This window comes from Cupressus sempervirens, chromosome 10, assembly GCF_028749045.1.
Source record: "Cupressus sempervirens isolate cs-2001-9-10 chromosome 10, ASM2874904v1, whole genome shotgun sequence".
Taxonomy (NCBI): Eukaryota; Viridiplantae; Streptophyta; class Pinopsida; order Cupressales; family Cupressaceae; genus Cupressus; species Cupressus sempervirens.
In genome coordinates, this window is record NC_143127.1 from 205,941,638 (window position 1) to 205,969,173 (window position 27,536).

The 27,536-nt window shown below is 36.9% G+C and overlaps 1 protein-coding gene across 1 annotated transcript; it reads right to left on the reverse strand.

The window, feature by feature from the left end:
- Positions 1-208: 208 nt before the first annotated feature.
- On the reverse strand, positions 209-24,292 carry LOC149533352 (pentatricopeptide repeat-containing protein At3g57430, chloroplastic-like). The gene is made up of 2 exons (XM_089804491.1): positions 22,408-24,292; positions 209-3,301 (listed from the first exon to the last, which is right to left on the reverse strand). Exons 1-2 carry the CDS (start codon positions 24,082-24,084, stop codon positions 305-307), a joined length of 4,674 nt encoding a protein of 1,557 aa, XP_089660617.1. The 5' UTR covers positions 24,085-24,292; the 3' UTR covers positions 209-304.
- Between the last annotated feature and the right edge of the window lie 3,244 nt (positions 24,293-27,536).

The following is a 27,536-nucleotide window of genomic DNA, read 5'->3' on the forward strand; positions in this document are numbered from 1 at the left end:
ACACAACACTGTATATGAGCACTGGTTTTCATTGTGTTCCATGAATTATTGAAGCCAGCAGTCAGGTTTAGATTGCTAAGGATTTTTACCAATACCAAAACTTAAATTTCCTAGGAACTGAAAAATAAAAGCTTTGCCCTTCATTATTATCACTACAACTTCTAGAAACTGAAAATAAAACATTGTTCCTTCATTATTACTGCTAAACTGAAAATAAAACCTTGTCACCTCATTATTACTCCAGGTCTGACATGATGCACATTAGTATAGCATAATATTATTTTTCAGATTGCTTCATTTGGTATCACCAAAAATCCCCACAAGAACAATCTCCCTGTTTAAAATGATGGAAACGGTTTGCATCTCTCACAATAATTTCTCTTGAAACAATCTTGGAAATAAATTTTGATGCAGTGTGGCAATCAGCACATACCCGAAGGTTCTTAACAACTCTAATAGTTGTACCAGGGGTTGTGTTTAACAAACCAAAAGCAATTGCCAACTTTTCACTATGGTGGCAAAGAAATAATTCTTCCTCCTCCTTTTCTACATCACTAAGTAAATGTCTTGAATCTGGAAAATACCCTGCTGCCTTCATCTCCCAAGCCAATTTCTCTAACTCTGCATAGATCTCCTGTGTTTGTGGATGTGATCTGTCTCCTGCACAAAAAGCATGTACCATTTTGTGGTCTTCAATCCAACTACATCCAGGGATCTTTTCAATTCCTTCATCTCTCATTAATTTCCTTATCATTTGAACCTCACCCCACCTGCCCACTTCTGCAAAGATGTTCGAGAGGAGAACATAAGTTGCAGCATTTTTAGGATCCAAATCGAAAAGTAGCAGTGCTGTAAACACTCCTAAACGTAAATTCAAATGTGATCTACATGCAGCAAGAAAACACATCCACACAACTCCCACGGGTTTATCTGGCATCTTAATGATAAATTTTAGAGTGTCCTCAAGATAGCCAGCACGGGCTAGCAGGTCAACCATGCATGCATAATGATCAGTTGTAGGTGTAATACAATAAGCGCTACTCATGTGATTGAAGTATGTACAGCCCTCATCCACTAAACCTGCATGGCTGCATGCACATAAAATACAAGCAAAGCTTATAATGTCAGGATATGTTCCAGAGTACTCCATTAATTCAAAGATTTTGAGAGCATCCTTGCAAAATCCATTTTGTGCATATCCTGCAATCATTGCATTCCATGAGATAACATCTCTTTGAGGCATCCTATCAAACAGTTCACGTGCCTTGTCTATGCTTCCGCATTTTGCATACATGTTTACAAGGGCAGTTGCAACTACTACATCTGTTGAAATTCCTCTATCTTTTATCATTTGATGGATGTCCATACCCTGATCTAAAGCTCCCATTTTAGCACATGCAGGGAGGATACTAATGAAGGTTGCAGAGTCTGGCTTTACACCAGCCACTTTCATTTGCTTAAAAGTTTCTAAAGCCTTTTCATAAAAACCACTTTGTGCATATCCTGCAATCATTGCATTCCATGAAACCACATTTCTTTGAGGCATTTTGTCAAACACTTCACATGCCTTTTCTATGCTTCCACATTTTGCATACATGTCTACCAGAGCAGTTGCAACTACAACATCTGACAAAATTCCGCCATTCTTTATGCTTTGATGGATGTCCATTCCCCATTCTAAAGTTCCCATCTTGGCACAGGCAGGGAGGATGCTGGTAAATGTTACAGAGTCTGGCTTTACACCTGCCAACTGCATTTGGTTGAAAGTTTCAAGAGCATTTTCAACAAATCCATTTTGTGCATATCCTGCAATCATGGCATTCCAAGAAACAATATTTCTTTGAGGCATTTGATCAAACAATTCACGTGCCTTTTCTATATTTCCACATTTTGCATACATGTCTACAAGGGCAGTTGAAACTACAACATCTGACAAAATTCCTCTATCCTTTATACTTTGATGGATATCTATGCCCTGTTCCAAGGCTCCCATTTTCCCACAGGCAGCGAGGATGCTTGCAAAGGTTACAGAGTCTGGCTTTACACCTGCCATTTGCATTTGATTGAAAGTTTCGAAAGCTTTCTCAACAAATCCATTTTGTGAATATCCTGCAATCATGGTATTCCATGAGAACGCATTTCTTTGAGGCATCTTGTCAAACAATGCACGTGCCTTTTCTATGCTTGCACATTTATTATAGCCTGAAATCATGGCATTCCATGAAACCACACTTCTTTGAGGCATCCTGTCAAACAGTTCTTGTGCTTTACCTATGTTTCCACATTTGGCATACATGTCTACCAGGGACGTCACAACTATAACATCTGACAACATTCCTCTATCCTTTATACTTTGATGGATGTCCATACCCTGTTGTAAAGCCCCCATTTTGGCACAGGCAGGAAGGATACTGGCAAAGGTTGCGGAATCTGGCTTTACACTTGCCAACTGCATTAGTTTGAAAGTTTCTAAGGCCTTTTCAACCGATCCACTATGTGCATATCCTGCAATCATGACATTCCATGAGACAACATTTCTTTGAGGCATGTTGTCAAACAGTTCCCGTGCTTTGTCTACCCTTCCACATTTTGCATACATGTCTACTAGGGCAGTCGCAACTACAACATCTGACAGAATTACTTTATCCTTTATGCTTTGATGGATGTCTATACCCTGTTCTAAGGCTCCCATTTTGGCACAGGCAGGGAGGATGCTAGCAAAGGTTGTAGAGTCTGGATTTACACCTTCCAATTGCATTTGACTGAATGCTTCTAAAGCCTTTTTAACAAGTCCATTTTGTGTATATCCTGAAATCAGTGCAGTCCACAGAACTACATTTCTTTGAGGCATTCCATCAAACACTTCACGTGCCTTCTCTATGCTTCCACATTTTGCGTACATGCCTACCAGAGCAGTTGCAACTACAGTATCCGACAAAAATCCATGATCCTTTATGCCCTTATGGATATCCATACCCTGTTCCAGAGCTCCCAATTTGGCACAGGCTGTGAGTACGCTTGCAAATGTAAACTGATCTGGTTGAAGATCTGTTTGTTGCATACGATGAAATAGTGTGACCGACTCCTGAGGATACCCATGTCTTCTGTAGGCTGAAATAATCGTATTCCATGAGACGCCATCTCGTTCCTTCATGTGGTCAAACAGTTTACGGGCATCAACCAAACTTCCGCACTGAATATACAGATGAATAAGCTTATTATGAAATGTTGTGCGGGAAGCAAATGCAAATTGCTTGCGATAGATGAAATTGTGGACATTTTTCCCTTGCGAAAGCGATTTCTTGAGAATGCAGGGTTGCCATCCTTGAAGATACGTAGAGAATGGCATTTTTATGATTGTTAATCAGTTTCTACATGTACCACAATGGTACTGCCAGTAGGAAATTTTCGAATGTATGATAATCTTAAACATTTCTTTGTTAAGATGAGATGATGTCCTCCCGGTACATTTTTTTCAGAAAGATCAATGGCTACCATTTTCTCAATCCTCTGAAAAAATGTTTGTAGCTCAAATGTAAAATCTCCTAGGAATAATTATGTGTAAATTCTCTACAATCTTTGGATTTGTGGAAATATATAATACAAGAGGATTCAAAAAATTATTAGTCTGATAACGATGGGACAGAAAACATACCTTTTCATGTTGGAAAACATCACTGAGAGACTGTAGGACGGTGATTCCCTCCCAATCTGGTGACAGCATTATGCCTCTGAAAGGTAATCCTTCGAGGAGTACCAAAAAAACCAAAGCAGAAGGATGGTACGTTTTCGATATTTTCAGTCTTCAAAATCCCTCAAATATAATGATAGCAGACAACAGAGTTATATAAACCTAACCGAATTTCAAAACTTGAGCTAAATAGTTTAGTTTGGAGCTGTACGGAAGATTTGTTTTTTAAAAAAACGAAAAAAAAGGTCAAACATGATTTTTTTCACAGAAATACAAAGAAATTTAGTATGCAATTTTCTCTAGGGAAGATAGCAGAGTCCATATTTAAGATATTTTGGGGTAGTCACAAAATCAAGCTTCCAAGCATATTTTGAGGTGGATTAATTTGGGTTTTATATGTGTTATTTTAAGTTTGTTCAACTTTAGTAATGATAGATGTACTAAATAGAAAATTACATTCATATAATTTCAAAAGATGTATCATCACTTATATTTGCTGATTTTTGTGTAAAGCTATCTTCTTTTATCTAATTCTTTACAAATGTTTCATTTGTGTTTCTTTTATATTGCTTAGTCATTTGTTCATACATTTTTATGTATTTTGATTATCTATGTCTCATTTTTATTATTTGTCCTTTTATATGAATGTTTTAAGTCAAATTTGGGCACTAGAGGTTTCTTTGAGAAGTATGAATTTAAATTATAAATCTAATAGGTAGGGGCACTTTTACATTTTGATCTCAAATTAACTTTATATATTTTCTTATGAATCATTTTAATGTGCTTTATAAGAAACATTAATTCGTGCTAATAGGAAACACTAAACTACATCATAAATCAATCAAAGGAGGTATGAATATGCATGATCTCTCATTTGAAAGTGTTTTTTAAGAAAACATAATGGAAATCAAATGTCATTAGATATTGTAGGACTTGTACTTGGATAGAATTAACAAAAGCCTTGACCTAGATGACAAAAGCATGTTACAATAGAAAATATCTTAGACAATATATAATTTTGGTCTAATACAAAGAATGCCTAAAAATAATAATAAAATAATAGATGAGGTAGAAATTTGTATGCATCTTATAAGATGTAAAATCAAGTAGGTGCAATTTCCAAGAAGCCACAAGTTAATTATTAATGATTAGGAGGGTAAACTTAGTCTAACAAAGACAAGGTGGTCCTCAACTACACACGTGTTGCATTTAACTTTTATCAATTCAAAATTAGCGAAGAAATGGTAGCGCTTGATAGCCTCAAACAAAGGGCGACAAATAATTATTAGCTAGATGGATAAGGAAAAAATATTCCTAATAGATGTTAAGAAAAATTACTAAATAAGCTCAAAATCAGACTTGCATTAAAATATTATCTAAGTTGAATTATAAACATTATGTCAACACTCCCTAATTAATGTAACTTAAGATAATAGAGGTCACAAGTCCCCAACAAATGTGTAGTCATAACTAGGATTCACAGCCAAATTAATAGAAGTATAAAATTTTCTCATTGACCATCTAAAGAATATAAAAGAAACACTCATCTCACATTCTCCCAAAGAGAGAAGAAAGAAGGATGAGGTGTCCTTGCTCAATGATGGAATATACTCTTCTAGCCCCAATAAGCTAGTAGATGGTGAAATTTACTTGGTTTGAATATTCAATGAAGATGCTTATGATCTTATTTAAAGTAAAATATTATTGCAAGTCAATGATATTTTACTTAGATGAGTTCCCCTAATGTAATACATATGAATGTTGATCTCTTTGGTTTATTTATGATGGACTAAATCTTTTGTGATCTTGATGCTACTATAGTTGTCATAGAATATGATTGATGGATTCTTAAAAAGGAATACAAAACACAATAAGGATGTTTTTAAGTCAAATGACCTCAATGGTAACAGTAACAACCCCTTGATACTCAACATACTAGAAGAAAGATCTATAATATTTTTTAATACTTTTCCAACAAATGAGTCAAAAACTAGATGAAATGATGGATGTTGGTGGATGAATTAAGAATCTAATGAAACCATGATAATGATTATGATAATGGTGGATGCTCAAATTGCTTTGATAACTGCTTGATTGCTTGATAATTTCTGAAAGGATGTTAAAATACCTATTGCTTATGATTACAAATTAGCTTGTGAGAGGGAATGAGAGTTCCTTTTATAGGGTTTGGGAAGACTGTAGCCTAGGTGGTGACATATGAAGGTAGTGAACGAACATAGGAGAAGTGTGGGATAGAATTGACTTGATTGAGAGGGTCGAGAGAAAGAAGGGCTTAGTTGGAATGTGAGAGGAAAAATAGGAAATATGTTCCTCTCACATTGACATGAAAGCGTTTGATAGGAAAAGGAGAGACACATGGCACATTTCTCACAAAGACCATTGAGAAGATCCTTCTTTCAAGCATGACTCTTAGACAAGTTTCTTATGAGTCATCTTTGACCTTATGAGGTGGCTTGACCAACCCAAAGAAGATAGGAAAGGTGGTCTAGACTTTTTCACCCAGAGACGTGTCCCAAAGACCAAGTCATGTGAGGGCAAGTGTCTTTGTGACTCATTTTTTAAGGATGCATACCCCTTTTGACCCCATAAGAATAAGACAAATTGGTGATGATAAATAGAGCTAAATAATGATAAGTTTAAATTAACTAGCACTTGCACCTATAAGAGGTTTAAGAGATAAGCCGATAGAGTATTTCATCTAGATTTTAACTCCTCTGACATTAAAAACACAACATTTCTAATGAGAATTTGTTAAAAGTTCAACAATAAGAAAACACTTATGAGTGTAATTTTTTTATATATATTCACATAAGGAACATAATATTAGTATGGAAAAGTTTTGATCGTTATATCTAGTGAGAAGATATAAAAGAAATACTTGAAAATTCAAACATGATATGTTGAAAGCAAGCAATTGGGAATTGAGGGTAAATTTTTTACATTATTTGTAATCATGGAACACCACCATTCACTTTTAAGAAAATATTGTCAGTCTACATGAGGATCATCATGATGAAGAGAGTCAAAGGAGTTATTATTCCTTAGACTCTCTTCATCTTGATGATGGATCACTTAGTTTGATGCTAAAGTCTTGAAAAAAAAAATTAGAAACTACTATATCTTAACTTCAATTCCTTTGCATTTTTCACAGCTAGAATTTTATTATACTTTTGATATATTTATTAAAATATATTAGATTTGAGGCTCTATTGGACACATGTTAGGGGATTCCAACTTAATGTAACCACTTGCCTTAACTTTCCAATAGTTGTTTGAAATCAAATGGAGAATTAACTCCACATGCACCAAACATTGAGGATTTTACTTGAAATAATAAATGTGATATTTTTCATTCTTAGGGGATACATTCTTCTAGTATGTTAGGTGTTCCTAATATTGTCATCTAGAAAACTTGTTTCTAACATATCGAGGAGTTTAGTCCAATCATGTTTGCATAAGTTTATCATAGGCAGACTTTAGAGTATTTTTTGATGCAAATCTTTAACCATGCAAAGCACTAAGACAAAAAAATGTGCATCAAATTTTAATCATCATGTTATATTGTTAGATGCATATCCTCCATAGCCTTAGGAAGTAAAAAAATGTGAGTGGCCATAGAATCAAGTATGTATGCAACTCAAAATATTATATATTTTTATATATGTGATGTTTGGGTTTTATTAAAATTCATTTATTTCAAATCAAATAATCCATGTTTTCTCTTAATTGGTAGACTACAAGGAATCATTTCCTTCTAGATTATATCAATGTTCATTTCTCAAATTGTTCCATTTAAATTAATTATTTCATTTCCAGTTCATTATGTTTGGTTTTGTGTCTCTTGTAAGGAAACTCAGGTGCGGAAACAGCTTCCTACACTAATCTCTTAAGAGAAGTATGGTGCAAATCCTATTAAATTTTTTTGCACTTACAAATTCAATATCATGTAAACAACAATATTTCAGCCAAGCAAGCATAAAGAAAATAGACAGAGAAAGAAACACATAACACAATGATTTGCCGGTGGGGAAAAACCTTTCGGTAAAACAACCCCACCCCTCCAGAACCTGTACAATGTATTATCTTCAACAAAGGTTACAATACACTTGTAGTGCAAGCTCAACAGCAACAACAGAAGACTCCAATAGCAACTCACAGTACCAACAATACACTCTCATCCAGCACTTCTCTTCGTAACCTTAAAAACACTTATAACATGAGCTTCACTTTAGGGCTACTCCCAAAGATAAACCGTATTAGGGTTTTACCATTCTCCAAGAAAATAGGAACCCCAAAAAAAATTTCGGGGTGATGCCCTGAACCCCACTATTGGGGTAGAGTGTACAGTACTCAAATATCTTAGTTGCCACATGTCTTCACCTGTCATTGAATCTTCCTAACATAGCTCTTACGTGTCATAGGAATCCATCATAGCCGTTTTAGCCATGATCTCCTTACACACAATTCAAGATGTCGACACATCAACATTATTTGCAAGAAATACATTTTACAAAACAAATAATAAGAATAGGAATTATACAAGGTTGAGACACCTTATTTCTAACATCTCTGACCATGAACACATTGAAGATATGAAAAAGTGCTTTGCAGGTTAGTGTGTTGATTTCATGAACAATGTAGGTAATTAATGATGAAGTAGTTCATTTTTATTCATAAATTTATTACCCTAGATGTCATACAATTTTCACTGAGCATATAGCAAAACCCTAGATGTCATATAATTTTCACTGACATTGCAATCATGAGAATATAAATAGGACATCTATTCTAGTTTTGTTAGGATGAAATGTAAGCATTTGAGGCACAAGAAGTCAGAATGACCAAAACATTTTTCCCTTTTAATGTAGCAAGTTAACGTAAGCATCAAAGCATAAACACTAGGATGACCAGAATGTTGCTTGCATGCAAACACACCAGATACATAAGAGATCCATCTTATGCTAAGTATTCCATAAGTGTTCTATCCGCAATGACCCTTGCATTCATAACTTGAGACAGAAGTGTGTTAGATATACTCCCAGTGACCCATATGTTCACTTAGTAAGAAGAGTATCAGGATTTACTATAGCATGAAGAGGTCACTCTGACAAGCAAAGAGAAGAACCAATGTTATTTGATGTATCCATATAAAAGGAGCCGAGGTACACTCGACCATCCAATACGAGATGGAGGCTCTTATAGTGGACACCCCTCTAATATGAATGTTTCAAATTGTTGGAACTAAACCACAAATAGAAAGCAAAGAAAAGATCATGCCCCCAGTCATTACTTCTCTAGTCAAAATGACATCATCAAGTTGCTTGGGGAGACATGATAAAGCGAAAGTGAAACAAACAAAGAAAATGCTCAGCATATCTGAACAAGTATATCATTTTAAGTTTTTGTGTTATAGGATTGATGTCAAGTGTCAATGTTTAGAACATGGATGAAAGAAATCTCTTCAATAGGGTGACAACAGTAGACAGACACAGTTAGAACGACTAGTGACTAAGGTCAAAGAGAAATCTTCAAGGTGAAGAACCTAAAGAGGACTAAGTGATAGTAGACAAACACAGCCAGAATGACTGGTGACTGATGCAAGGGAGATCTTCTATAAAAGAATCTCAAAAAGTGATACAAGTAGCAGTAGATAGACACAATTGAGACAACTGGTGACTATCACGAAAAAGATTCTATGAGGAGAATCTCGAAAAGAGTGACACTAGCGATAGCAGACAGACATAGTTGAGACAACTAGTGACTATTGCGAAAGAGATTCTATGAGGAGAATCTCAAAAAGAGTGACACTAGCAACAATAGGCAGACGCGGTTGAAACAACTGGTGACTGTCGTGAAAGAGATCCTGTGACACTGAAGAGCAGTGCCCACAAGTTGTGACAAGACTCAATCCATGGATACATGAGCAAAAAAGTAGGAAACTAAAGCAGGAAAGCAACTATACAGGAAGCTAGAAGATGCACTCCAAGATTAAGCATTGGGAACAAGAGGCACCTGTTTGCTAGGTTTTCACCTTCTTGGCAAAGGTTTTTATTTTTGCTACCATGATGCATGTTTCTAGGTTTTCACCAATGACACTTTTCTTATTTTTCAATTTTTTTGTATTTTTCTCTTTTTGATTTATTTTTTGTATTTTTGTATTTTTGAATTTTTGAATTTTTTTTGTATCACCAAGGTGCCTATTGCTAGGTTTTCACCAGGGTAATGATTTTTTTTAGGACATTTAGATATGTACATAAGGCTTTTGAGATCAGATCAACTGTAGAACTGCTTCAGGTGGAGAGTGTTGACAGGCTCCTTGAGCACATCTCCCTTAGCTATAGAAAGTTGGTAAGCACCAAATCCATATACTGCAATGATTATGTAAGGACCAAGCCAGTTTGGTTTGAACTTCCCTTTTTGGACCCATTGTTGCTGATTCTTAGGATTCTCTCTTAGGACGAGATCACCTAGTTGGAAGTCGCATGGCTTAACTTTCTTATTGTAGCTTCTAGACATTCACTGTTGATAAGCTTGCAGATGATCACACACCACTTGTTGATGTTCATCTACTAGTACTAGCTCTTGAAGCTGAGATATTCTATAATCTTCATCAGTAATGAGGCCTTTCATAGAGATTCTCAAAGTAGGAATCTCAACCTCTATTGTAAGCACAACATCCGCTCCATAAACCAAAGCAAAGGGTGTTGTACCCGTTGGGGTCCTAATGCATGTCCTATATGCCCACAAAGCTAGATTAATTTGGAGGTGTTAGTCCCTCCCAGATTTGTTGACTGTGTGATGGAGAATCTTGAAGATCGCCTTGTTAGATGCCTCTGCTTGGCCATTACCCTGGGGGTAATAGATAAAAGACCAATGTTGCGTGATTTTGAATTTCTTGCATAGCTCCTTAAGGTCTTTGTTTTTAAACTATCCTCCATTGTCAGTAATGATGGAGGATGGTACACTGTACCTGTAGATGATGTAGTTTGTGATAAAAAGAGCTACCGTTTTTCCATTTGCTATGGTGAGAGGGATTGCCTCTACCCACTTTGTGAAGTAGTCTATAGACATAATAATGAACTTATGTCCATTAGAAGAAGATGGGTGAATTTGACCCATAAGATCGAAGGCCCATTGTTGAAATGGCCACAGTGTGGTAGATGGAATCAACTCCCTGGCTAGAGCGTGAATTAGATTCCCATGGAGCTAACACTACTTATAGGACTTGGTGTACTTGATGGCCTCTTGCTCCATTTTTGGCCAATAGTAACCAGCTCTAATGAGTTTGCGAGCTAGTGTCAAGCCATCTGAGTGAGATCTGCAAATGCCCTCATGAACATCAATTAATGCGTGTTTGGACTTTTTGGGTTCTAGACACCTAAGAAGTGTTCTGTCAAGACCTCTCCTAAACAAGTCATCAACAATAATGACATACTGTGAAGCATTACAGACAAGGTAACGTTTTTCAGTTTGGGTTAGACCATCTGGAATGGTTTGGTTACGAAGATAGGAGTATATGTGATGGTAGTGAGATGAGTCTTTCCCTACAATAGAACAGATCATTCTAGAATCAAGAGTATCGCAGGCAGGGTAGAGTAACACTTCCACCAAGAACTTGTGTCGGAGATCATGTTCAGACATCTATAGCAAGGAGGCCATAGTAGCCATAGCATCAACTGCTTTATTATCTGCTCGAGGAATTTGTTGAAAGGTAATGTGAGAAAAATATTTCTTCATGTCATCAACCATGCGTTTGTAAGGGATTAATTTTTCATCCTTTGTCTGATACACATCATTAACCTAGTTGATGATGAGTTGAGAATCCCCAAAGATATCTAATTGGTCCACTCTCCATTTAGCTACAATCTTCATGCCATTAATCAGAGCGTCATATTCAACAATGTTGTTTGTACAAGGAAACACAATCTTGTATGCTTTGGGCAATGAATATCTTTGTGGTGTTATGAATAGTAACCCAGCACTAGATCCCTATTATGTGAAGGACCCGTCGAAGAACATCACCCACGTTTGATGTGTGAGTGTTAGAATTGACTCATCAGAGAAATCAATGTTCATCGAGAGAAGACTCTGCATAAGTGCATTTGCAATCGCTTGTCCCTTGATAGCCTTTCGTTTGACATACTGAATGTCAAACTCATTGAGTATCATGACTCACTTAGCCAATCTTCCTATGAGAGCCACTTTGCTGAGCAAGTACTTTAGTGGATAAATTTTAGCCACTAGACGCATAATGTGAGCAAGCATGTGATGTCTCAACTTTTGAGAAGCAAAGACAACCACCATGCAAGCTTTCTCAATGATGTTGTAATTCATCTCATAAGAGATCAGTGTGCGACTCAAATAGTGAATAGCTCTTTCCTTGTTATTGTCATCCTCTTGAGCTAATAAGATTCCCAGGGATGTTTCAGTTGTTGAGATGTACAAAATCAAAGGCTTCCCATAGATAGGAGGCATCAAGATTGGTGAATTAGCAAGATATTGTTTGATATGTGTCAAGTTTTGCTTGCAATCTTGACTCCAGTTGAATTTCACACCCTTATGTAGAGTCTTTGTAAAGGGTTGTGATCTATCTGCCAACTGTGAGATGAACTTGCAAATAGATTGGAATCTTCCTTGCAGACCTCTCATCTAGCTAATGTTACAGGGTGGAGGCATATCCATAATTTCTTGAACTTTCTTTGGATCCACCTCGATTCCTTTCACAAACATGATGTATCCCAGTAATTTCCCTAATGTGACACCAAATGCGCATTTCTTAGGATTGAGCTTGAGATTGAACTTTTTCATGTGATCTAGGATAGGTCCCAAATCTTGCAGATGAGTATAGCATTTCGTGCTCTTGACCAAGGTATCATCCACGTAGTCCTCCATGGTCTTATGCATCATATCATGGAAAATTGTAGTGATTGCCCTTTGATAGGTAGCACTAGCATTTTTCAAGCCGAATGACATTACATTCCAATAGAAGGTTCCCCATGCACATGTAAAAGTAGTCTTTTCCTGATCTTCTGGCGTAATTTTAGTCTGATTATAACCAGAAAACCCATCCATGAGAGAGTACATCTCATATCTTGTTGTCATGTCCACTATCATATCAATGTTGGGAATTGGAAAATCATCCTTAGGACATGTTAAGTTGAGATCGCGAAAGTCAGTACAAACTCTGATAGATTTATCATGCTTGGAGACTAGAACAATGTTGGATATCCATTCAACATAATCAATGGCACAAATGAAACCAACTTTCAGAAGTTTCTCCAGTTCAGCTTTGACAAGCAATGCAACATGAGGATGCATTTTCTGAAGCTTTTGTTTAACTGGTTTAATGCCTGTTGTGATGGACAAATGATGCATAATAAGATCAAGATCCAATCCTGGCATGTCAGAATATGTACAAGAAAAATTTATCTTCTTCTCTCGAAAGAAGGCAATGAATTCCTCCTTCTCTTCAAGAGATAGTGACTGTGCTAGATGTATCATATGAGGATGTTCTTCTGTGCCCAGGTTGATTGGTTGTGTTGGCTCTATCAAAACTGATGATCTCTCTTGAAAGTGACTTGGAAGTGCATCAAATATCTCATCCACAGGTGCCTCAAAGAGGTTTTAACCCTTGGATGTGTCTTTTGTTTTTTACTTTTTTGGGTTCTGATAGTGTCACAATGTGGTTTTCACCATCGGGCCTTATATTTTTTTCTTTTTAATTGTATGACTGAGATATTTGATGTCAGCTTCAGTCTTGTTGATGCTTTGTTCACTGTTGGAAGAGGTTACTGGTTCGACAACGTTCAAGTAGTAGGTGAGAACATAGTCATTCTGGAATGTGGTGACTTCACTAGATGTATTAGGATTCCAGTCTATAAGTTTGAGATATGTGAGTGAAAGAGTAGTGGTAGGTTCAATTGTGTTCATGGTATAGTCATTAAATGCTTGGACCAACAATTCGAGACCTAGAGCAGCTTCGTCCACAAGTGTGTTTGAATGCCTTTGAGTACTAGCGTCAGCAACTAAAGACTCGAGGACACTAGTTGGATCAAACACCTCTGACCTAACCCGAGACATTTCACCCACTTTGAGTTGGTTTTCATAGACATGAACTTGGTCAATGTCTTTATCTGTAGTTGCTTCTGAAAGGGAATCAAACTCATATTCCTTAGAATTAGTGTTGCATGGCGACAAGTTGTAGAATTCCCCAACAGTAATAGGAATGTACTCTCCTTCATCATCTGAATTTTTGCACAGATACTCAACACATAACGCCCGACAAGACTCCCCCTGTTCTGAATGAGTACAGTGTGGATCAGTATTGTCCTTAGAAGAATCACTAGTACCATCCATAGTGTTGACATGTGGTACAAAGTCATCCGGCTCAGCAAAGAATTTAGCAAGATCGTGAGAAATAGGATATGGATAAGAATCCTCATCATCAGAATTATCCTCTTGAGTATATGACTCAGCTTGTGACTCATTTCCAAATGAACTCTTAGGTTCTGGTATGAATTTGTTAGTCCCTAAATGGAAGGGAACCTTCTTAAAGCCTAGACCAGATGTAACTCTATTTCTTTGAGCTATTGCTTTGATAGGATCAACTAGATTGTTGTTATTGCATCCAATAGGACCAGTTCCCTTATAGCCAAAGCGCTTCATGAGTTTAAGACCAGGGCCATATTTCTCAGGAGTGATCTCACAAGCTTGTTCTGTTAGGTCAACTAGACTCTCCTCTCTATAAAGCCATGCAACAATGGCTCTGTTTTCACTTTCATCCTCTAAGGGGACTGTGGCCTTGACAAGAGTGCTATTGTACTTGGTTTGAGGCATCAACACAAATGGTTTCTTTGCCTTAGATGGTCTCCCATAATGCCGAGGAGACTCAGGAAGAGATGTTAATGACAACACTGGTTCAATATGGTATTCACCTATGCTAGTTTCTTTCAGCTTGAATGACTGCTCAATTTGTTTTAGCTTGTTATCATGACAATCAACAGATTCCCTGTTAGTGGGGACAAAGTTCGCAATAGCTTTGAGCATATTGTAGGTGTAACTAGTACTGGCAAGAATAGTGACTTTGGAGCCATGAAATAGGAATTTGACGCATTGATGGTATGTGGATGGCACAACACGCATCTCATGTATCCATGGCCTTCTTAGCAGAATGTTATAAGCCAAGGGAATGTCAAAGACCTAACAAGTGACATCCCTTTCGACAAGACTGATGCAGAGGGGTAATACCACAAGACCTATAGACTTTCATTGAACTTCGTCATACACTTTGATAGTGATCTTGCGGCGAGGATCAAGAGAGTCTTCATAATAGTTTAATTGTCTAAGCAGAGCAACAAAGACAATGTTCAACCCAATGCCATTATCAATGAGTACCTGACGAACATGTGTCTGATGTATCATGACCTCAATGTGTAAAGGTTGATTTTGTGGGTGACTCAATGAATTATCATCCTCCTCAAAGAAGGAAATAAAGTAAGGCAAGGTCAAGTGACCTACCATAGATTGAAATTGCTCAAGATCAAGATCTTAAGGAACATTTGCCTCAATTAGGGCTTTGTCTAGAATCTGCCTATGAGCAAGCGAGATTTTAAGCAGCTCAAAGATTGTGATTTGAGCATTAGTTCATTTTAATTGATCGAGAACACAGTATCTGGTTGTTACCGAATTTTTTGTGAGTTTTGCACCCCTGCCACTTATCTTTATTTTGTTCAAGATCAGGAGTAGAAGGCACAAGGCCTTTGAGCACCAACTTGGCGCAAGAGTGTGTAACAACTTGGCACAATATTACAAAGATGTGTTGTCCTTTGCGTTGGAAGTAGGGCCCCTCGAGAGAAATGACGTCATGGGTTTATTGTTATCATGTTTCCCTTGATGGTAATAACATCATAGTACTCAAAATCCACAGGTTCAACCATGTTGATCACGTTGTTATCATTAGAGTATGCATAGTTGACCTTGTTGTTAGGTTTTGGTTTTGAGCTCTCTCCTTTTTCATATGTTGGGAAGGGCTCTTTAAAAGCCTTGTGATCCGAGTTCTTGTTATGTCCGTCTACCACAATGTCACCATCATCGATCATGTCCTGGACTTTGCGACACAAGTTTATGCAGTTGCTAGTTTTGTGCCCCTTATTTTGGTGGTACTCGCATAATGTGGTTCCATTCCACCATGGCGGGCATGGTTGCGGATCATAAGGGCAAGAGTTGTCCAATGGTGAAATGAGTTTTTTTTGTAACAAGATCTTGTAAACCACATCCAAACGTTCACCCAAAGGCGTATACTCTCAATTAGGACATGTAGCTCATGAGTTTCTCGGTCTATTCCCAGATGTCTTGTTGTCAGGAGGAGGTTTTTCAACATTCTTGGCCACATTGAGACCATATGTGAGATTAAAGGCTTCCTTAGCAACTTTAGGAGTGACATTGTCAACAACCCCATCATGTACAATTTCTCAATTCTTGTTGGCATGCTTGGGTTTGTCCTTGTTAGAGGTGGATCCTTGTTTTGTGTCCTTTTGAAGGGTAAGTTCACCCTTCTTGACCATGAATTCCTCTATGCGGATAGCTTGTGTGACCATGTCTTTGAAGGTGAGTGGACCTTGAAGTTGGACTCTATACCTGAAATCGGGCAAGAGATTATCAGTAAAGATGTCAAGTTTTTCCATTTCAGGAATCTTGCATGAATATTTAGTGTAAAGTTGTCTCCACCTTTGAAGGAATGTGAGGAAAGGTTCCCCAACCTTCTACTTAAGGTTACATAAATCTTGAATATTAACAGGGTGTTGAATGTTATGAGAATACTACTGGATAAACAAGTTGGCAATTTCATCAAACATCTTGATACCAAGAGGCAAGTGTGAAAACCACTCCATAGCCTAACCACCTAGACTTCTTGGGAATAAACGCATGAGATATGTTTGATTATGCATAAATTCGATAGACAAGGCACCAAATTCCCGCAAGTTATCTTAGGGATCGGTGGTTCCAAAGTATTTATCATACTTAGGTAGCTCTACTCCTCTCGGAAAAAGAGGCACATCTATGCTCCTGTCAAATGGAAATGGACAAATAGCATCTAAGGTGTATGTTTTTGCAGGTTTTTCTTTATCATGCATCATTTCAGCTAGTTGGTCTTGCATGATTTTCAGTTATTTTTGGAGTTTGGAAGTCTCAATTTCCTCTTCAGGTGTGATGATGGTTTCCATATTGAAATGATGGGGTAGCTTAGCTCCCTCTTGAGCAAGTTTGAGAAAGTATTTTTCTTTCTCTTCATTGAGCAAGATTTCCATGACCTTTTGAAAGTTTTTGTCTTTGTGGCACTTTGCTATGTGTTCAAGAAGTATTTCCACCTCTTCCTGTTCCTCATCAGTGTCATGGTCTTTTTCTTTGTTATTCTTAGGTTGGTCTTGGTGTCTGTTGTGACTACCATGTTTAGGTTCGTAATTAGACATTGTAGGAACGTGTTCAGTTTCAGTATGTTGTGATTGGAAAGGTCCTTTGAAAAGGAATTCAAAAGTTTTGTTTGGAGATGAGGGACCTTTGCTAACCTTAGGATCCTCTTGATACAAGGGATTCCTGATCTGTTGTAAGTTTATGAAGAATGTTCACTGGACTCAAGGTGATCTGACAGGTGAGGGAAATCGTGAAGATTCCTCATTAGATGAACTAGACGCAAATCGTGTATAAAATGGAAGATGACCTTTGCCACGATTATGATCCCCAACATGACCTCGCCTAAGTCTAAGGGGATAAAATATGTTTCCACTTCTTGTTGTGATAGTCATAGACAAGGACAAGAAGCAAAAACCAAGACAGAGATCAAACTAAAATGTAGTCTCAAAAAGCAATGGAAGAGTGTTGTATACTAAGGTACGAGTAGTCTGAGTAGAGGCTAGAACAGCCAAAGATTATGACTATCATGACACAGAGTATAACGAACACTAGAGGATGAGAACAAGACAACTAAGAGACGAGACTAGTTAAAGTATAGACCACGAGTCATCAGCCAAGAAAAATGCTGCCATTTAGGACTGTTTACAGATAGAGAAGAGGTAACACGATGCAGGAAATAGACTAGACGCAGAGCATGGATAGCTCAAACAAATTGATTGGACAATTTTGACACAAGATCTCGCACGAAAATCCTCTAGGAGGTGCGCGAGAAAGTACATAGGTGCAAGCGAAATTCAGAACAACAATCTAAACACGAGCGAAGATGTGCTACAGGCTACACAAAGAAGTGCTAGGATTTGGCAGATCAAATAGAAAGTTGTCAGCAAGATTTCATGCGGGGATGTGCAAGTACTCGCGTGAGGACCTAGATAGAACCACGCAAAGAAGTGACAGGGCAAATAGTACTCGCGCAAAATGTTGCAAACTGCACGTGAATATTGAGGTCAGACTGACAACTAAATTAGATTTTGAAAACTTCAGACGGTTCCGGATAGATTGTTGATGAGTTTGACAGATAATGAACAGATTGCAGGGTTGATTTTCAGATTGTGAAATAGTGTTGGGTTTCGAGTAAGACAAAGTGTTTTCAACAAGACATGGGAAGCAAGCAGTAGTCGAATACAATCCAACTAAGGACAAAGCAACTCAGAGGGATGAGGGAGTCTTGACCTTCAGTTTGTTTAGATAGGTTTGGACATGTTTAAGACTCGATAAAAAACATGCTTTATCTCTAGAAACCAAAAATGGTAGAGAAGGCAAAACCTTTGTCTCGCAACTTATGCGCATGCGTGCACCTCACATAGCCCTGTCACCCCCTAGAGGGTGCTCGTGCTTTTGGTGTATTCAAAGGGCTCAATAACATATACGCTGAATGAACACCCTTGTGGCAAGGGTCAAGTGCATATACCACCTTCCAATGCCCAGTAGCATGCCTATGGTGAGTTTTATAGGAGAGATTCTTCCCCCTCCTTGCACAAAGATTATGCCTCCTTGCAGAGGTGAACCAAGTGGCCTCTAACTAAAGGGTTTTACTTGGCTTCCATTTGTATTAATCCCTGGTGGCTCCACAAGTGGAGTTGAGACTAGCAGCCCACACCAGCATCTGAAAGTGCACACTCTTAGCAAGACTGGGGCCAACGTCGGCCAATGCAACAAACAAATCCTCCCCTTGATATATGATATCAAGAATCAAGAGGAAGAAATTAATATGGCTTTGGAGTCTTTTGCTCTACAAAGCTTCTTTATTATAGTGAGTTGGAATCTTTGGCGAAAGGAGTGTGCTCACTTGGGTCGTTCCCGGAAGTTGGATCACTTTGGTAGGCCCTCTTAAAGGATTGACTCGAATTGGTGGTTTGAACATAAGGGTCAAAGTTTTTAATTTCCCTCAAGGGGAAACAACATAATCCTCTACCTTATTTTCTCACCCAAACACGCAAAACACATTAATCACCAACTTAACTCAATCAATCTAGACTCATCCTTTCTAAAGATTTTGATCCCCTAAAAGAAAAGCATCTCATCATAGAAAAGGATTAGCACTAGAGAACCACTAAGTTGCTTGACTCCCTTGAATGTCATCTTTCAAAGGCTTCTAGGTTTTTGATTCACCCTTGGTCATGACCTCCAAGTGGTGAAGAGCATAGTCCCCTATTCCTCTATCTTGCAGCCTACGAAGTTCACAAGCCCTAATTAGACTATGTTTGGAAAGCAAGAAAAAGACACATTGTTTTAGTGGGTTTTAAAATTGGTCTTTGACAATCGCATCTTTGACAACATCTTACAAACACATAGTCAGTTCATGTTAGGAAAAGTTCATATAAAGGAGTCTTCGTCAAACGTCCTGCAGACAACTGTTAGGTTGCAGAAAGCCAGAAAAAACTAAAATAAAGATGCTTTAGAGAAGACACGTCAATGAAAAATGATAAACAACATGCTGAAAAGTTGCATCTTAATTGTGTTGTTTCAAGATTTTGCACGAAATCTTGCGCAGGTCCGCACGAGCTCTTGCACTTATGCACGCAAAAAAATGAGGCGCCGTGCGAGAATCCACACAATAGGGCACTTTTTCGTGCGAGGAAGTGGTCAGAAACCAACGAAATCCTCAAATCTTCGCGCGAAAATCAGGAAGATTGTACAGACAAGTACAACAGAATGATGAAAATATCATAAAACTAGATAGATGAGGCCAAAAAAATTGTTTTTCTCTGCCCCACGATGGGCGCCAAAAATGTATACATGAAAATGTGGCCTCGGATCTTTCACCTACACTTCAACATGGTCATTAGATGTGGAATCATCCTGGAATAGACATGGAGTTGTTTATCCAAGAGGCCCAACAATGCGACCTATTGCCTTCTAACTAGAAGGATTTTGCCTATTGTGCTCTCAGATCGAGATGCAGGCAACCCGACCTTTCTAGAATGAAGGATTTTTTTATGCAAAGTATGATTATGCAATTAGTCTAAATGAAGTGCGAGCATTAGTCTAAGAAAGAAAAGGTACTAAGCTAAATGTATGCATCTTTAATCTAAATGAGAATTTAAAAATGATAGCAATGTGGTAAGGCTGAGTCACCTTATCCCAACACTCAAAGCCTTCTATCACTTCTTCCTTTAGAAAATTGGCGAAGTGCCAACAAGAAATTCAAGCTTCTCTTTCTCATAATTTGTTTTATCCCTAAAGGATTCCCAATCTTAAAAAGTCAGAATAGAGAACATAGGAACCAGTTTAACATTAGTTGTTGCTTTGTCATAGTTCTCCACCCTAGGGGCCGTCAAATTTGAGTCAATGTTGCGGAGGACCTTCTCCAAATCAACAAGGTATTTCTTATGAAACAGGTTGTTACAGAGATTACTTGCCACCTCTTCGTCTCTTTCAAAGAACATTGTCATGCTAGGAACATGGACGCGATATCAGAGTCCACCGAGTCCTGTTTATATTCACCAAGTATTCCTCTCCAAATAACCTTACCACAACGTGTAGTTTAAAAATAAATAAATTTAATAATCCTACTCATCTTTCTAAAGGAAAGACTTCCTTTATTTTTGTCGCTCTAAATTAACCCTAGCTTGAAAAGAAGTAAACAAACGAACCCTTCCAGCCTTATGTTCAAGATACAAGGCAAAAATAAAAAAGGTGCCAATACTACATATAGATTGAATATTTATTGCCATCTGTTAGGTTTTCCGCAAATGAGTAAAATTGTGAATTAAACAATAATATGAAATCAGTTTTAAAATTATTTTCTAAGTCATGAATTTATCCCTTTGTATTTCTCTAAAATCTTATAGACATGATCTTTTTGAGTTCCTTGTGTTGTGAATCTACTGTCATTTCAAATGCTTATGAAATACACTTGTTTAGCTCTCTCCCAGTCATCCTCATACACATGTATCAGTACTATTGATTGATATATCTCATCGTACACAATTTTATATTACCATAATTTCATAAACCCTCATTGTACAAATTTGTCAATTGTCATGCATAACTACTAATCAAAGCAAACAGATTGAAATTATAAAATACAAAAGTACTTGTAAATTCAAACTCTCTCACTGAACAAAGGAAGATGATACGAAATGAGAAATATCCGACCATAAATGAGATTAAACCAATATGCACTTATAGAAGCTGTGAAACCCCCTCTCTAGTATCTGCTGATCATTCATCGTAATCATCATTCCATTTACTTAAGAGTGTTTCTCACCTTTTCACCTTTTCTCCACCACCTCCTCCTCTAGCTCTTCATTTCCTACATATACAGGTTTCACGAAACAATTAGATGAAATATTTTTAATAGTCTCAATTGTATTTATATGCAGTAATCTGTATTGCACTCTCTGCATCTAATTTTAGGAAGTCGGCACCATGATATAGATTCACAAATACTCAAAACAACAACAAAATCTTTCTAGAAACTGAAAATGAAATCTTGTCATCAAATTGCTTCACAAACTGCTTCATTTAGGATTACCATTAATTTTCACAAGAATATTTCTCCCTGTATAATATGATGGAAACTGGTTCACATCTCTTGCAGCCCTGAAGATAAACTATGTTACAGCATGGCAGTCACCAAATACTTGAAGATTCTTAACGAACTCGAATAATTGTTCCAGGTGATATGTTTAACAACCGAATGCAATTGCCAACTTTTCAGTATGGTGGAAGAGAAGTAATTATTTCCTCTTCCACATGATGAGGCAAATTACTTGAATCTGGAAAATACCCCGTCAACTTCATCTCCCTAAGACAATTTCTCCCACTTTGCAGGGATATCCTGGTGTCTGGGGCTGTGATTTGTCTTCTATACAAAAAGCATATACCGTTTTATAACCTTCAATCCAACTACATCCAGGAATCTTTTTTATTCCTCTATCTTTCATCAATCTCCTTAGCATTTGAACCTCATCCCACCAGCCCATTTCTGCATATATGTTTGAGAGAAGAACATAAGTCGTGGCATTCTTAGGATCCAAATCAAATAGTAGCATTGCTGTAATGACTCCTAAGCCTATATTCATATGTGATCTACAGGCACCAAGAAAGCACATCCACACAACCACAACGGGTTTAACTGGCATCTTAATGATAAATTTTAGGGTGTCCTCAAGATAACCAGCACGGGCAAGGAGATCAACCATGCACACATAATGATCAGTTGTAGGTGTAATGCTATAAGGGTTATTCATGAGATTGAAGTATGTACAGCCCTCATTCACTAAACCCACATGGCTGCATGCACATAAAACACAACCAAAGCTTACAATGTCAGGATATGTCCCAGAAAGCTTCATTAATTCAAAAAGGTTTATAGCATTCTTGCAAAATCCATTTTGTGCATATCCTGCAATCATGGCATTCCATGAGATCACATCTCTTTGAGGCATTTTGTCAAACACTTCACGTGCCTTGTCTATAAATCCACATTTTGCATACATGTCTACCAGAGCATTTCGAACTTTAATATCTGAAAAAAATCCCCCTTCCATTGTGCTTTGATGGATGTTCATACCCAGCTCCAACGCTCCTATTTGGCCACAGGCAGGGAGGACGCTGATAAAAGTAGTCGAATTAGGCTTTACACACATTAATTGCATTTTCTTGAAAGTTTCTAGAGCTTTTTCAACAAATCCATTTTGAGCATATCCTGCAATCATTGCATTCCATGAGATGACATCTCTTTGAAGCATCTTATCAAACAGTTCACATGCCTTATCTATGCATCCACATTTTGCATACATGTCCAACAGAGCATTTCCAACATTAATATCTGACAAAAACCCCCCCTCCATTATGCTTCGATGGATGCTCACACCCTGTACCAAAGCGCCCATTTTAGCGCATACAGGGAGGATGCTGACAAAGGTTGCGGAGTCTGGTTTAAAACCTGCTGATTGCATTCGCTTGAACGTTTTTAAAGCCTTCTCGACAAATCCATTTTGTGAGTATCCTACAATCATTGTATTCCATGAAACTACATCTCTTTGAGGCATTCCGTCAAACAGTTCACGTGCCTTATCTATGCTTCCGCATTTTGCATACATGTCTACAAGAGAATTTCCAATTGTGATATCTGACAAAAATCCCTCTTCGCTTACGCTTTGATGGATGCCCATACCCTGTTCCAAACCTCCCATTTTGGCACAGGCAGGAAGGATGCTGACAAAGGTTGTGGAATCTGGCCTCACACCCGCCAATCGCATTTGTTTGAAAGTTTCTAGAGCCTGTTCCGCAAATCCATTTTGTGCATAGCCTGCAATCATTGCAGTCCACGAAAACACGTCTTTTTGAGGCATTCTGTCAAACAGTGCCCACGCTTTGTCTATGCTTCCACTTTTTGCATACATGTGTACCAGGGCAGTTGCAACTACAACATCTGACAAAACCCTCTCATCCTTTATACTTTGATGGATATCTATGCCATGTTCCAAGGCTCCCATTTTGGTACAGGCTGGGAGTACGCTGGCAAATGTAAACCGATCCGGTTGGAGACCTGTTTGTTGCATATGCTGAAACAGAGTGACTGCCTCATGAGGATAACCATGTCTTCCATACCCTGCTATAATTGTATTCCATGATACAGCGTCTCGTTTTTCCAAGTAATCAAACGCTTTACGGGCATCTACCAAACTTCCGCATTTGACATACATGTGAATTAGCTTATTATGAAAAGTTGTGGGCGTAGCAATTACAGACTGCCTCTGAGCAATGAAAGAATGAATTTTTCTCCCTTGTGAGAGAGCTTTCTTGAGAACACATGTCTGCAATAGTTGAAGATATATAGAGTGATCTTCAGGAGGGTTGTATGTAGTAAGAAGAATGTGCAGCGCCTCGTTCAACTGGCCGTTTCTGCATAATGCTGTGAAATTGAGATGAGTAATGGAGGGCAATGCCATTTTATGATTGGAATTGGAGTGTGGAAAATGTTCATCGTTATTCCAAACAAGTTTAAATGAATGTAAATCTTCCCAGCTAATTTGTCGAGGACAGTGAGGTTTCGAAAACGAGTAATCATTAACAGATGAAAAAAACCAGCATACATACAGAAGCTTGAAAACGTTTGCATTGTTCTAGAACCCCCTACATCCTTTTTTAAACTGATCGTGTCATAGATCCATGATGCAGTACCGTGCGTTTCTCTTATTTTATTTTATTATTATATGTTAAAAATGGCAGGGCTATAGTATCAAAGCTAAACAACACATGCATCATTATTGCAACAAGTAAGGATTTTTTAAATTTTTAAATTTTTTTTAATAAATATTTTTTATAGAATGTAATTGAGTGAATTTTCAGGCAAGAGTCTATAATACAATAGTGAGTTGTGAGTTTTATATGTGGGAGGTCTTAGATTCCAATCTTCTCAAACTTAACATATAATAATAATTAATCTCAATGAATAATAATAATAAATCTAAACTTCGGTCCATTACCTATAAAAAATATATATTACAATTTGAACAATTAATTTTATTAGATATATTTAATTTTATAAATCTATTTGTAATAGAGTGCATCAATCTTAAGAAGTAATCTTATATATTCTTTTTGAAGAATTATAATATTTGATATTCTCTTTCTATCTTTCATTACTATAGAATAGTCATGTTTATAAATAGAAAGCAAGGTTATCTAATCATTGAAAATGTACCATTAAACTATTCAAACTCTATAAAAAAATAGTTAAAAACAAGCATGCAAGAGCTTGAATTTAATTGTGAAAATGAATGAATGTTTTAAACCTATCATCAAAGAAAAAGATCAAAATAATAAATAAATAACTCTTTTGAACCATAAAATCTACTTCTCACGTCATTGTCACCTAAAAAAGTTGGACATACAAAATGAAAATAATGTGACATACTTATGGTTATGCTTCTATAGTAGCATTTGGTACTCTCCCATTGTGATAGAATGAAATAACATTTCTACTACTACTTACATTGAATCATTGTCAAATTTTGGTCATAAGTAACATCTAATTTATAAGATTAACATAAATTTAATCATGGATATTATCTAATATATAACATTCATATAGATTAATGATGGATAACATCTTGTTTGTAGTGTATCTTCTTAGTGATGGGTTGTTTCACCTATATAGAAGAGACTTTTGATACATCCCATATCTCGTCTCATGACATTTTGTTGCTCAAAGATATTGCATCATACTCAAATGGATCATTCAAGGACCATTTGAATGATCGTAAGATTGATATTTTTTTGCTTTCGGAGCCTTTTTCAAACTTGGTTGTTCCTAGTCCTTACTGAGATGCCCTTTCCCCGATTGCTACATACCTCTTAATTTGGATTCCAAATTACGTAGAGAATGGTCTCCTTGGGAGGTTATCAGGATCCTATACAAATATAGTTTGTGTTCATAAATGGAATTTGAAGAGACAAAATGTCATTGGTGTATTGCAAATGGCTTCCACACCTATAAAGTTTTTCCTTTTCTCCTCCAACATGTTAAGGGAATAAGGGTGTTATGCTTGATGGGACTTGGGTCTTTATAAAATTTATCCTAATTTAAAAAGATGAACTACCAAATTTGAATAATCCAAGGATAAATTCACCTAGGTCCCTATTTTGGTAAGGCTACCAATGCCTTCTCTATAATGTTGGCATGAAGAGATCGTTTAGACTATTCCTAATTCTCTTGGTCCTTTAATAGCCATAGGAATGGTTACAAAAGACATAAAATATTTTTTGAGATTGTGCATTTATGTTGAGATCAGTTAGATTCTACCAAGCAATGTTAATTTACATTCCAATCTAGCTATTTGGGAGCTCAAATTATTCACTTTTAAGTCTTCCTCTTTGGTACGTTCTCACTGTTATAGAGTTAGACATTTTTTCCACTTATGCCAATTTAGTAAGATACTCTTTTGAGAATACTTATTTTGAATTGAATGATTTTGGGCTTCTTTGATGCAAGTTCCACTTGAAAAATCTAATGGACCCCTAAAAGGAGTGCAATGAAGATACTTTGAGCCTTTTGGTCATGATTCCTCTCTAAATCCTAGCAAGTGTTTAGATGTTAAAAATTCTTAGTGATGGGTTGGTTTTACCTATATAACGAAGAATTTTGATACATCTTGTATATCCTCTCATGGCATTTTGTAGCTCAAATACATTGCATCATACTCAAATGGATCATTCAAAGACCATATGAATGATCCTAAGATTGATGGTTTTCAACTTTTGGAGCCTTTTTATAGACTTGGTTGTTGCTAATTCTTACTGAGATGCCCTTTCCCCTATTGGTGTTGACCTCTTAATTTGGATTCCAAATTATGTAGAGAATGATCTCCTTAGGAGGTTCTAGGGCTCCTATACAAATATAGTTTGTGTTCATAATTGGAATTTGAAGAGATGGAATGCCACTGGTCTATTGCAAATGGCTTCCATGCTTATAAAATTTTTCATTTTCTTGTACAAAAAGTTAAGGGAATAAGGGTGTTATTCTTGATGGGCCTTGGCTCTTTATAAAATTTATCCTAATTTAGAAAGATGAATTGCCAAATTTGAAGAATCTAAGGATAAATTCACCTCCAAGTCCCTATTTTGGTAAGGCTACCAATGCCTCCTCTGTAATGTTGGCATTAAGAGATTGTTTAGACTATTCTTAATTCTCTTGGTTCTTTTACAGCCATAGGAATGGTTACAAAAGACATGAAATATTTTTTGAGATTGTAAATTTGTGTTGAGATCAATTAGATTATACCAAGCATTATCAATTGACATTCCAATCTAGCTTTTTGGGAGCTCAAATTATTCACTTTAAGTCTTTCTCTTTGGTACATTCTCACAGTTATAGAGTTGGATATTTTTCCCACTTATTTCAATTTAGTAAGATACTCTTTTGAGAAAACTTATTTTGAATTGAATAATTTGGGCTTCTTTGATGGAAGTCCTACTTGAAAAATCTAAGGGACCCCTAAAAGGAGTGCAAGGAAGGTACTCTGAGCCTTTTGGTCATGATTCATCTCTAAATCCTAGAAAGTGTTTAGATGTTAAAAATTCTATTGAGATCCTAAGTGGAGGCTCGCTCATATAAAAATATTATGCATTTGGTGAATGATCTCGATACTTCAAAGAATCTTATAATGACCCATTCAAGTCAAGCTTCATTTCCGAGCTCATTGGTTTAGCTCAACTTCAAACTTTCTTGATTAGTATGGATTTTCATTGTTATCCTATATATTTTACTAATATATTTCTTGTACTATGGCTATTTCCATTGTGTAGCATTCATTATTATATGTTCTTCTATTTCATTCCCTAGTGTCATGATAGATGGTAGTGTAGTTGTCTGAGACACTTAGAAGGTACTATATATAAT

Excerpts from the sequence above, each read along its gene's own strand:
- LOC149533352 (XM_089804491.1), bottom strand. The coding sequence starts at position 24,084 with ATGGCATTGCCCTCCATTACTCATCTCAATTTCACAGCATTATGCAGA. Across the intron at positions 3,302-22,407 it reads CATGCAGCCATGTGGGTTTA|AAATCGCTTTCGCAAGGGAA; the intron begins GTGAATGAGGGC and ends TGCATTCTCAAG.